We start from the raw sequence: 12574 nt of genomic DNA, 5'->3' as shown, positions 1-12574 counted from the left end.
AAAAACCTGTGCCCCAGCACCCTTGGTTTTCTGCTGCTGTAGTCTAGCCATTCCAGGAGAATATAGCTAAGACTAGCGACTGTACAGTGCAGTGTATAGCATATCAGCATAAACACAAATGAACACTTCAGTACGTGCAATACAAGCAGCCTAGAAAGCCTGTGCCTTAGCACACCTGCTTTCCTGCTGCTGATGTGTCGCTCTCCAAGCGGGCATATAGCGACCTATGCAGTTAAAATACACATGTACACACTGCAGTATATATTGGGGTCAGCACTATGTGTGCCGCTTACCGCCCGCCTATAAGCGGGTGTATGGTCGCCATAGTCCTGCCTGGTTGCCGAAAGTCCGAGCTCGGACTGCAGTAATGGCTGCCGGCGTCTTCCCCAGCTCGTGTGAGGAGGGGCGGGCCGTGGGCGTGCCCCAAGTCAGAGCGGGAATCCGGCGTCCGACAGTGTGCAGTGAGAGGGCTGGAGCATGTAAATAAGGCTCCAGCCCTCGGCGCTGCTGATTGCTCAGCGCCTGTCCCCTTCCCTGAGTGACAGGGAGGGGGCGGGAACGAAGCGGCACTAGGCCGCAGAAGCCGGGGACTGGATTTATAAGCGCCGCCGCCGTAAAAGCGTGGTCGGCGCCCAGTCCCCGGCGAACTACAAGTCCCAGCCGCGCCGCCGCTCCCGGAGCGTCCGGCGCGGTAGTTCCCAATACACAAAGTCACTCAGCAAAGCTGCAGTGACTGTAACCCTTTACTGTCCCCGGCGCACTAGCACACCCAGCAAGACTGGAGTGTGCTGTGTCTGTGTGTCCGGGGACACAGAGTACCTGTAATGGTGCAGGGCCATGTCCCTGAACGGTACCCAGCTCCGTATCCAGCAGGTTCAAATGGGTCTGTGGATGGAGCCCGGCGTCAGAGCTTTGAGGCCGGCAGGATCCCACTTCCTCAGAGCCCCTCAGGGGGATGTGGAAGGAAAGCAGCATGTGGGCTCCAGCCTCCGTACCAGCAATAGGTACCTCAACCTTACAACACCATCAACGGGTGAGAAGGGAGCATGCTGGGGGCCCTATATGGGCCCTCTTTTCTTCCATCCGAAATAGTCAGCAGCTACTGCTGACTAAAATCTGTGGAGCTATGCATGGATGTCTGACCTCCTTCGCACAAAGCTTGAAAACTGGAGAACCCGTGATACCACGGGGGGTATAGCCAGAAGGGGAGGGGCCTAGCACTTTTTAGTGTAGTGCTTTGTGTGGCCTCCGGAGGCAGTAGCTATACCCCAATCGTCTGGGTCTCCCAATAGAGCGCTGAAGAAAAAGTGTATATATATATATATATATATATATATATATATATATATATATATATATATATATATATATATATATATATATATATATATATACATACATACATACACACACATATATACATATATACACACACTACACATTTGTTATAATGGACAAATGAAAAATGTTCAAAAACAGTGATTCAAGGGTGTATAGAAAGAAAAAAATGGTACCACTACCAATGTCACTTTGTCCTGAAAGGAATGCGACCCCCTCAAATTATTTTTTTCCTGTGTGCGGCCCATACACCCAGCCGAGTTTGAGACCCCTGATCTAAGAGGTCCAGGACACAGGAGATAACGGGAGCTGGAGACTCGGCCGCTTCTCCCAGTGTTCTGGTGACGGGTCTTGTTCTCAGGAGCCTCCGATCAGGGCTCCAGAAACCCCAGAGATGCTGCACGCACTATTATTATTATTATTATTATTATTGTTTATTTATAGAGCACCATTGATTCCATGGTGCTGTACATGAGGGGGTTACATACAGAATACATGTACACGTTACAATAGACAGACTAGCACAGGGGGAAGAGGGCCCTGCCCTTGCGGGCTTACATCTTAAAGGATTTTGGGGAGGAGACAGTAGGTGGGGTGTAGGTGGGGCGGCAGCTCCGCACGGTGGTGGGGCGGCAGCTCCGCACGGTGGTGGGGCGGCAGCTCCGCACGGTGGTGGGGCGGCAGCTCCGCACGGTGGTGGGGCGGCAGCTCCGCACGGTGGTGGGGCGGCAGCTCCGCACGGTGGTGGGGCGGCAGCTCCGCACGGTGGTGGGGCGGCAGCTCCGCACGGTGGTGGGGCGGCAGCTCCGCACGGTGGTGGGGCGGCAGCTCCGCACGGTGGTGGGGCGGCAGCTCCGCACGGTGGTGGGGCGGCAGCTCCGCACGGTGGTGGGGCGGCAGCTCCGCACGGTGGTGGGGCAGTGAGGTCATTGAAGGTTATAGGCATTTCTGAACAGATGAGTCTTTAGGTTCCGTTTGAAGCTTGCGAGTGTAGTAGATAGTCTGACGTGTTGAGGCAGTGAGTTCCAGGAGACTGGGGATGCTCGGGAGAAGTCTTGGAGTCGGTTGCATGAGGAGCGAATGAGAGAGGAGGATAGAAGGAGATCTTGGGAGGACCGGAGGTTACGTTTTGGAGTGTAGCGAGAGATTAGTTCAGAGATATATGGAGGAGACAGATTATGGATAGCTTTGTAGGTCAGTGTTAGTAATTTGAATTGGATACGGTGGAAGATTGGGAGCCAGTGGAGGGACTTGCAGAGAGGAGACGCGGGGTGGTATTGAGGAGAGAGGTGGATCAGTCGGGCAGCAGAGTTAAGGATGGACTGGAGAGGGGCAAGTGTGTTAGCAGGGAGACCACAGAGGAGGATGTTGCAGTAGTCGATGCGGGAGATTATGAGGGCGTGCACTAGAATTTTTGTAGATTGGGGATTGAGAAAAGGGCGGATTCTGGAGATATTTTTGAGTTGAAAACGGCAGGAGGTGGTGAGGGATTGGATGTGCGGTATGAAGGACAGGGCAGAGTCAAAGGTCACTCCGAGGCACCGAACTTTGGGTGCTGGGGAGAGCGTGATGTTATTAATTGTAATGGATAGATCAGGTGGAGAGTGCAGGGGAGATGGAGGAAAGATGATCAGTTCAGTTTTGGCCATATTGAGCTTTAGGAAGCGAGAGGAAAAGAAGGAAGATATAGCAGATAGGCACTCTGGGATTCTGGACAGCAGAGATGTGACATCTGGACCAGAGAGGTAGATCTGAGTGTCATCGGCATATAGGTGGTACTGGAAGCCATGGGACTTTATGAGTTGTCCCAGGCCAAATGTATAGATAGAAAAAAGTAAGGGTCCCAGGACAGAGCCTTGAGGGACACCAACAGAGAGAGAACGGGATGAAGAGGTTGTGTGGGAATGGGAGACACTAAAAGTGCGGTTGGAGAGGTATGAAGAGATCCAAGAGAGAGCGAGGTCTCTGACACCAAGGGAAGAGAGGATCTGTAGTAGCAGGGAGTGGTCAACAGTGTCAAAGGCTGAGGATAGGTCTAGAAGTAGGAGTACAGAGAAGTGGTTGTTAGCTTTGGCGGTAAGTCATTTGTGATTTTAGTCAGGGCAGTTTCAGTGGAATGATGTGGACGGAAGCCGGACTGTAGGTTGTCAAAGAGAGAGTTAGAGGAGAGGTGGGAGGAAAGTTCAGCATGGACGTGCTGTTCCAGGAGTTTTGAGGCAAGTGGGAGTAGCGATATGGGTCGATAGCTGGTAGTAGAGGTTGGGTCGAGGGAAGGTTTCTTTAGGATAGGTGTGACTGTTGCATGCTTAAAGGCAGAAGGGAAGGTACCAGTTGTTAGAGATAGGTTGAAGAGATGGGATAAGGCGGGAATAAGGATAGTGGTGAGGTTGGGGAGGAGGTGGGATGGGATGGGGTCAAGTGCGCATGTAGTGAGGTGCGCTTTTGAGAGAAGATGTGCAAGCTCTCCTTCGGTGATAGTGGGGAGGAAGTTTATGGGGGAGGGGCAGTGGTCTGTTATATAAAGGGGTTGTGGTGGTTCAGCAGAAAAGACTTGTCTGGTTTGGTCGATCTTTTCTTTGAAATATGTGGCAAATTCTTCTGCGGAGATGAGGGAGGTTGGAGGGGGCAGCGGTGGGCGAAGGAGGGAGGTAAAAGTGTTAAATAGCTGTTTGGGGTTGTGTGTTAAAGAGGATATGAGGTTTTTGAAGTAATTCTGTTTAGCCGAGGTAAGGGCCAAGCGAAATGTGTGAATTGCATTTTTGAATGTGGTGAAGTCTTCCTGGGAGTGCGTTTTCTTCCAGCGCCGCTCTGCGGCTCTAGACACTTGCCGTAGTTTTTTAGTGAGGCTGTTGTGCCAGGGTTGTCTATTGATTCGTCTTGCTCTGCCGTTCACAAGAGGAGCGACTGAATCAATAGCTGATGTGAGAGTGGCGTTGTAGAAAATGGTGGCACTGTTTGTGTCGTGGAGTGAAGATATGGAGGACAGCGGTAGGATAGAGTCAGAAAGGGTGTGTATGTTGATGTGTGCAAGGTTTCTGCGGGGGTGTGATATGTGCTGGACAGGGGGGGCAGGTGAGGAGGACAGGGCTGAAAAGGTCAGCAGATGGTGGTCAGATAAGGGGAGAGGGGAGGTAGTGAGGTTAGATAGAGAGCAGAGACGGGTGAAGATAAGGTCTAGTGTGTGGCCATCTTTGTGGGTGGCAGAGGCGGACAACTGAGTTAGACCAAAAGATGAGGCGAGGGAGAGGAGTTTGGAGGCCGCTGACTGGCGGGTGTCAGTGGGGATGTTGAAGTCACCCATGATGATAGTGGGGATGTCCGCAGAGAGAAAGTGTAGAAGCCAGGCGGAGAACTGGTCGATAAAGGCAGTGGTTGGGCCCGGGGGTCTGTATATGACGGCCACTTGGAGGTTGGAGGGAGAGTAGATGCGGACAGAGTGCACTTCAAAGGAAGGCAGGACAAGGGAGGGTAGAGGTGGCATTGGGGTGAAGCTGCAGTTGTTAGAAAGGAGGAGGCCCACTCCTCCACCCTGTCTATTGCCAGGGCGAGGGGTGTGGGTGAAGTGGAGGCCGCCGTAGCACAGCGCAGCAGGGGAGGCAGTGTTGGATGGTGTCAGCCATGTTTCGGTGAGGGCCAGAAAGGATAGATTGCTAGAGATAAAGAGGTCGTGAATGAAGTGCAGTTTATTACAGATGGAACGGGCATTCCAGAGCGCTCCAGAGAGAGGGGGCTGCGGAGTGGCAGAGAGGGGAATGGATTTTATGTTGGAGAGGTTGCGGTAGTTACTATTAGATGGGGGGCGGTAGGGGGGTGATAAAGAGGAGTGTCCCATCTGTGGGGGTCCAGGATTGGGAGATATGTCGCCAGCAGCGAGGAGAAGTAGAGAAAGGGAGAGCAGGTGGGAGAAGGAGAGTGGACGGCCTGGTCTGCGCGATGCTAGAAGCGATCTGAGGTTTAGGAGCAGGTCAGCAGATGAGGACAGGTGGGGAGGTAAGAGGGAAGGGGAGATGAATATTTGTTTGGAGAGTGCTGGGGTTTGGGGATAGCGAAGGAGAGTGAGGAGGAGTGGAGCAAAGACTGTGAGGGCGTAAGTGAACATGGTGTGAATTGGGTTTTCAAGTGGGAATAAGGGGGAAGGAGCAAAATGCAAGTGAAAGACACAGTTAAAGAAGTAGAGTTCACCTTCTGGTCACTTCTGGGACATTTCTGGTATATTTCTGAGCACTTATGAAGCACTTGTAGAAGTACACAGACCAAGGTACACAGACCTAATGGCCTAAATTTATACCAGTCTCATTACACAAGATGAACAGCAGGTGAGCAAGAGAAAAGGAAGCAGATCAAAGAGTTACACCATGTATGGAAACAACTCACAGGAGAGAAGACAACACATAACTAATTACACAGCAGAGATAGGTCAGTTTAACATACCAATATCAGAAACAGCTTTAAGTGTGAAGACAGAGCATGAGAATAGATTAGGATCTGTGCAGGAAATTCAGAGGGTCAATTACTATACACACTATACCGCAAAGCTGGATCCGTCACAAATGCGTTTCAGTTCCATTCATTTCCAATGGAATCGCGGCAAGATGCGGTCACATGCGTCATACACAACCACATGTGACCGCATCTTGCCGCGATTCCATTGAAAATTAATGGAACTGAAACACATTTGTGACGGATCCAGCTTTGCAGCAAAATACCGCTGATGTGAGCGACTCCTAATTCACACACAAAAAAAAAATAAATGCCAAAATAATGCACCAAAACCGGCATTTTGAACACAGTGGCCTTAGCTGCTAAGAGCAGGTTTTGGCTGAAGAGAAATATCTGAGTGTGAACGAAGCCTTAGGCGGCTGTGGAGAAATTCTGCAGAGTAAGAAGCTTCAGAAACACAAGGGTTAAAAGTTTATCTTTAACTAACAAAATGCAAAGTGAATGAATAAGTGAAATGTAAACCCCCTCAGTATGTGGTGCCCCCCGTCAGATGATGTGAGATCCGGGCTCTGTAGGATCATCACCCCCAGGACTCTCGTTCCTTATGACTTTGGCTGGATGTTGGGGGCTACGTGTCTGGCTCCAAATTTATTCTGCAGCCAATTAGACGCCTCTCTGATGGTATCACATGATGGAGAAGTATCTGCCCGGGATTCTCATCATTGAGGGCACCAAAAAATGGGCAACAACGAGCATCGAACGGGCAGCAGTCAGCCAAGAAACCATAGTGCAGCAGATGACGGACATCATGAACATTTCCAGGAGCGCCATCAACTCAGAACTGGCAGCGATCAGTGCGACCAGCTCCACCGTCTCCTGTGCGGAGAAGGGTAAATGTCGCCTTCATGGGAGAATTGCAGCCAAAAGGCCCGAACATTTATATGAAAACAAGACCAAGTGACTCAACTGTGCAGGAACACATAGGAGCCGGGAATCAATAACACGTCAGCAGGTCGGGAGACGGAGCGCGCAAAAACAGTTCCGTTCGGTGGAAGGTCCTGCAAATTTTGGGCTCGAGTTCAGAAAATGGAGTTGTGGATTTTGTCAGGTTTAATGGTGTCCTTGATGCTAAAAAATCCAGGCAGACACTTATCCATCACATGATACCATCAGGAGGCGTCTGATCGGCTCCAAATTTATCCTGCAACCGAACAACGACCCCCAACATCCAACCAATGTCATTAAGAACGAGGAGTCCTGGAGGTGATGATCCCACAGAGCCCTGATCCCACATTGTCCTGTCTGTCTGGGATCAAGAGGCAGAAGGATCCGCACAAGCCTCATACACAGAAGATCCGGGATCAGGAGACAGAAGGATCCGCACAAGCCTCATACACAGAAGATCTGGGGTCAGGAAACAGAAGGATCCGCACAAGCCTCATACACAGAAGATCTGGGGTCAGGAGACAGAAGGATCCGCACAAGCCTCATACACAGAAGATCTAGGGTCAAAAGGCAGAAGGATCCGCACAAGCCTCATACACAGAAGATCAGGAGGCAGAAGGATCCGCACAAGCCTCATACACAGAAGATCTGGGATCAGGAGACAGAAGGATCCGCACAAGCCTCATACACAGAAGATCCAGGATCAGGAGGCAGAAGGATCCGCACAAGCCTCATACACAGAAGATCAGGGATCAAGAGGCAGAAGGATCCGCACAAGCCCCATACACAGAAGATCAGGGGTCAGGAGGCAGAAGGATCCACACAAGCCCCGTACACAGAAGATCAGGGGTCAGGAGACAGAAGGATCCGCACAAGCCTCGTACACAGAAGATCTGGGATCAAGAGGCAGAAGGATCCGCACAAGCCCCATACACAGAAGATCTGGGGTCAGGAGACAGAAGGATCCGCACAAGCCTCATACACAGAAGATCTGGGGTCAGGAGACAGAAGGATCCGCACAAGCCTCATACACAGAAGATCTGGGGTCAAGAGACAGAAGGATCCGCACAAGCCTCATACACAGAAGATCTGGGGTCAGGAGACAGAAGGATCCGCACAAGCCTCATACACAGAAGATCTGGGGTCAGGAGACAGAAGGATCCGCACAAGCCTCATACACAGAAGATCTGGGGTCAGGAGACAGAAGGATCCGCACAAGCCTCATACACAGAAGATCCGGGATCAGGAGACAGAAGGATCTGCACAAGCCTCATACACAGAAGATCTGGGGTCAGTCCTCCAAGATGTTTGGAAGAACCTCCTACCGAGCTCCTCCATAACCTGTGTACAAGTGACAGAGAAGAGGTGATGGAGGCGACGGGAAGTCACTGAATACTGAGGACGGAGGAGACGGGCGGTCACTGAATACTGAGGACGGAGGAGACGGGAGGTCACTGAATACTGAGGACGGAGGAGACGAGCGATCACTGAATACTGAGGACGGAGGAGACGAGCGATCACTGAATACTGAGGACGGAGGAGACGGGCGATCACTGAATACTGAGGAGACGGGCGATCACTGAATACTGAGGACGGAGGAGACGAGCGATCACTGAATACTGAGGACGGAGGAGACGGGCGATCACTGAATACTGAAGACGGAGGAGACGGGCGATCACTGAATACTGAGGACGGAGGAGACGAGCGATCACTGAATACTGAGGACGGAGGAGACGGGCGGTCACTGAATATTTTTGTGATGAAGGCCATGCTCACATCACATTTTCCTCTCACACCAGTGGCACGGTCGGGGCTGATGTCTGAAGCCGTCAAGAACATATTTATTCGTATGAGCTGTTGGAGTAACTGACAGCAATGATGCAGTCACTGTCTGCTCTGTTGCAGATCATTTGGAGCCACGTCCACTAATCTGACCCGGGGTCCAAGACGCAGTCGATCAGATCTTGGAGGTCACTTAAAATAGGCAGAGACAAAAATGATGTGTAACAGAGCAAACAGTGACTGTATACATGCACCCGCGGCCTTGGTCTGCGTATATACACATTCCCCTGGGCCCAGACAGTACCTGTCTGTGTTCCCCTGGCGCACGTACCCGTTCTCCCATTCTTGGTCGGCCCATATACCTGTTCTCCCACTGTTCGGTGTATATACTTTCTTGCAGCCCCAGTTGGTGTATACACACACACATTATCCCACCCCGCTCGGTGTATACTCGTTCTAACAGCCCCAGTTGGTGTATATACACAGTATCCCGTCCCGGTCAGTGTATAAGTGGTCAGTGTATACACACACACACACACGTCATCGCACCCGCTCTGTATATATACACACACAGTATCACACCCCGCTCGGTGTATACACACACACACACAGTATCACACTCCGCTCGGTGTATACACATACACGTCATCGCACTCCGCTCGGTGTATACACATACACGTCATCGCACTCCGCTCGGTGTATATACACGTTATCGCACCCCGCTTGGTATATATACACACACATGTTATCGCACCCCGCTTGGTATATATACACACACATGTTATCGCACCCCGCTTGGTATATATACACACACATGTTATCGCACCCCGCTTGGTATATATACACACACATGTTATCGCACCCCGCTTGGTATATATACACACACATGTTATCGCACCCCGCTTGGTATATATACACACACATGTTATCGCACCCCGCTTGGTATATATACACACACATGTTATCGCACCCCGCTTGGTATATATACACACATGTTATCGCACCCCGCTTGGTATATATACACACATGTTATCGCACCCCGCTTGGTATATATACACACATGTTATCGCACCCCGCTTGGTATATATACACACATGTTATCGCACCCCGCTTGGTATATATACACACATGTTATCGCACCCCGCTTGGTATATATACACACATGTTATCGCACCCCGCTTGGTATATATACACACATGTTATCGCACCCCGCTTGGTATATATACACACACATGTTATCGCACCCCGCTTGGTATATATACACACACATGTTATCGCACCCCGCTTGGTATATATACACACATGTTATCGCACCCCGCTTGGTATATATACACACATGTTATCGCGTCCCGCTTGGTATATATACACGTTATCGCGTCCCGCTTGGTATATATACATGTTATCGCGTCCCGCTTGGTATATATACACGTTATCGCGTCCCGCTTGGTATATATACATGTTATCGCGTCCCGCTTGGTATATATACATGTTATCGCGTCCCGCTTGGTATATATACATGTTATCGCGTCCCGCTTGGTATATATACATGTTATCGCGTCCCGCTTGGTATATATACATGTTATCGCGTCCCGCTTGGTATATATACATGTTATCGCGTCCCGCTTGGTATATATACATGTTATCGCGTCCCGCTTGGTATATATACATGTTATCGCGTCCCGCTTGGTATATATACATGTTATCGCGTCCCGCTTGGTATATATACACGTTATCGTGTCCCGCTTGGTATATATACACGTTATCGCACCCCGCTTGGTATATATACATGTTATCGCACCCCGCTTGGTATATATACACGTTATCGCACCCCGCTTGGTATATATACACGTTATCGCACCCCGCTTGGTATATATACACGTTATCGCACCCCGCTTGGTATATATACATGTTATCGCACCCCGCTTGGTATATATACATGTTATCGCACCCCGCTTGGTATATATACATGTTATCGCACCCCGCTTGGTATATATAGTTTCCGTGACACCTGAAAGTCACATGATACAAAGTAACAGACACCAGCCAATCAGAAGCCAGCTCTGCTGCAAAGACCGTTCGCAGCAGAGAGCAGCGAGCTGATTGGTGGCTGGGCCCCAGCTCCTCCCCTGCGTAGATATGGCGGATCTCCCGCCGAGTACTTCAGCCATACAGAGACGTGCGGAGCGGTAGTGATGGGGGACACAATGGAGGTGACGTCGGGCGAGGCGCGGGAGTTACCTTCATCCGCTCCCGACACTGGCTGGGGGTGCGCTCATAGCCGAGCTCCGCCAGGGCCCGGGAGACCCGGTCGTACATGGCGGGACCGGGCGCCTTGGTTCCGAAAATGGTGCCGGCGCCCTCCAGCTGCTGGTACCGCGCCTCCACCAGCCGCTCGTTCCCCCATACGGCGATGAGTGCGTTGGTCTCGGCCGGAGTCCACGACATGCCGCGGCAGGCTGTGGAGAAGGACACGGAGGGGGAGGCCCCGCTCAGGCCCGCCTGTGCCGCCCCGCCGCCTGTCACGCCGGCACTGAGAGGGGATGAGCGGCTCGGGGTGGACGGGTTGGACAAGGAGCGGTTCCCGTCGCTGAGCCCGGGAGACGGCGGCGATAAAACCTCGCTCTTCGGGATTTTCAGGCAAGACGAAGCCTCGGACGGAAGCTCCGAATTACAGGGCGCCGCCATCTTCCCCCTTGTGTGCGGCCGGAAGTGACGTAGAGTCAGGGGACGGGCCACTAGAATTGCCATACAGGGACGCCTGGTGCCAGCGAAAAGAGGCGGGAAAGAGGAATGGAGGCCGAGGTGACAGTAACTGACAGGAAAAAGTGTCACTGAGTGCTGAGGAAACGATAACTGACAGGAATAAGTGTCACTGAGCGCTGAGGAGACGATAACTGACAGGAATAAGTGTCACTGAGCGCTGAGGAGACGATATCTGACAGGAATAAGTGTCACTGAGCGCTGAGGAGACTATAACTGACAGGAATAAGTGTCACTGAGCGCTGAGGAGACGATATCTGACAGGAAAAAGTGTCACTGAGCGCTGAGGAGACTATAACTGACAGGAATAAGTGTCACTGAGCGCTGAGGAGACGCTAACTGACAGGAATAAGTGTCACTGAGCGCTGAGGAGACGCTAACTGACAGGAATAAGTGTCACTGAGCGCTGAGGAGACGCTAACTGACAGGAATAAGTGTCACTGAGCGCTGAGGAGACTATAACTGACAGGAATAAGTGTCACTGAGCGCTGAGGAGACTATAACTGACAGGAATAAGTGTCACTGAGCGCTGAGGAGACGATACCTGACAGGAATAAGTGTCACTGAGCAATGAAAAGACTATAACTGACAGGAATAAGTGTCACTGAGCGCTGAGGAGACGCTAACTGACAGGAATAAGTGTCACTGAGCGCTGAGGAGACGCTAACTGACAGGAATAAGTGTCACTGAGCGCTGAGGAGACGCTAACTGACAGGAATAAGTGTCACTGAGCGCTGAGGAGACGCTAACTGACAGGAATAAGTGTCACTGAGCGCTGAGGAGACGCTAACTGACAGGAATAAGTGTCACTGAGCGCTGAGGAGACGCTAACTGACAGGAATAAGTGTCACTGAGCGCTGAGGAGACTATAACTGACAGGAATAAGTGTCACTGAGCGCTGAGGAGACGATACCTGACAGGAATAAGTGTCACTGAGCAATGAAAAGACTATAACTGACAGGAATAAGTGTCACTGAGCGCTGAGGAGACGCTAACTGACAGGAATAAGTGTCACTGAGCGCTGAGGTGACATTACCTGACAGGAATAAGTGTCACTGAGCGCTGAGGAGACGCTAACTGACAGGAATAAGTGTCACTGAGCGCTGAGGTGACATTACCTGACAGGAATAAGTGTCACTGAGCGCTGAGGAGACGCTAACTGACAGGAAAAAGTGTCACTGATCGCTGAGGAGACGATAACTGACAGGAATAAGTGTCACTGAGCGCTGAGGAGACGATACCTGACAGGAATAAGTGTCACTGAGCAATGAAAAGACTATAACTGACAGGAATAAGTGTCACTGAGCGC

At 51.1% G+C, this 12574-nt stretch overlaps 1 protein-coding gene across 3 annotated transcripts in view; it reads right to left on the bottom strand.

Annotated features, from left to right (window-relative positions):
- MSANTD2 (Myb/SANT DNA binding domain containing 2) overlaps positions 1-11197 on the bottom strand; it is a 46986-nt gene extending 35789 nt beyond the window's left edge. For all 3 annotated transcript variants that reach the window (XM_075329139.1, XM_075329140.1, XM_075329141.1), the window contains exon 1: positions 10744-11197. In XM_075329139.1, coding sequence (XP_075185254.1) covers positions 10744-11190 — 447 coding nt within the window. In that variant the 5' untranslated portion in view covers positions 11191-11197. The remainder of the gene's footprint in view (positions 1-10743) is intronic.
- Positions 11198-12574: the final 1377 nt, after the last annotated feature.

The sequence above is a fragment of the Anomaloglossus baeobatrachus genome, chromosome 11 (genome assembly GCF_048569485.1).
Source record: "Anomaloglossus baeobatrachus isolate aAnoBae1 chromosome 11, aAnoBae1.hap1, whole genome shotgun sequence".
NCBI lineage: Eukaryota > Metazoa > Chordata > Amphibia > Anura > Aromobatidae > Anomaloglossus > Anomaloglossus baeobatrachus.
Note: the sequence above shows the minus strand (reverse complement) of the source record. Positions and strands in the feature narration are given on the sequence as shown.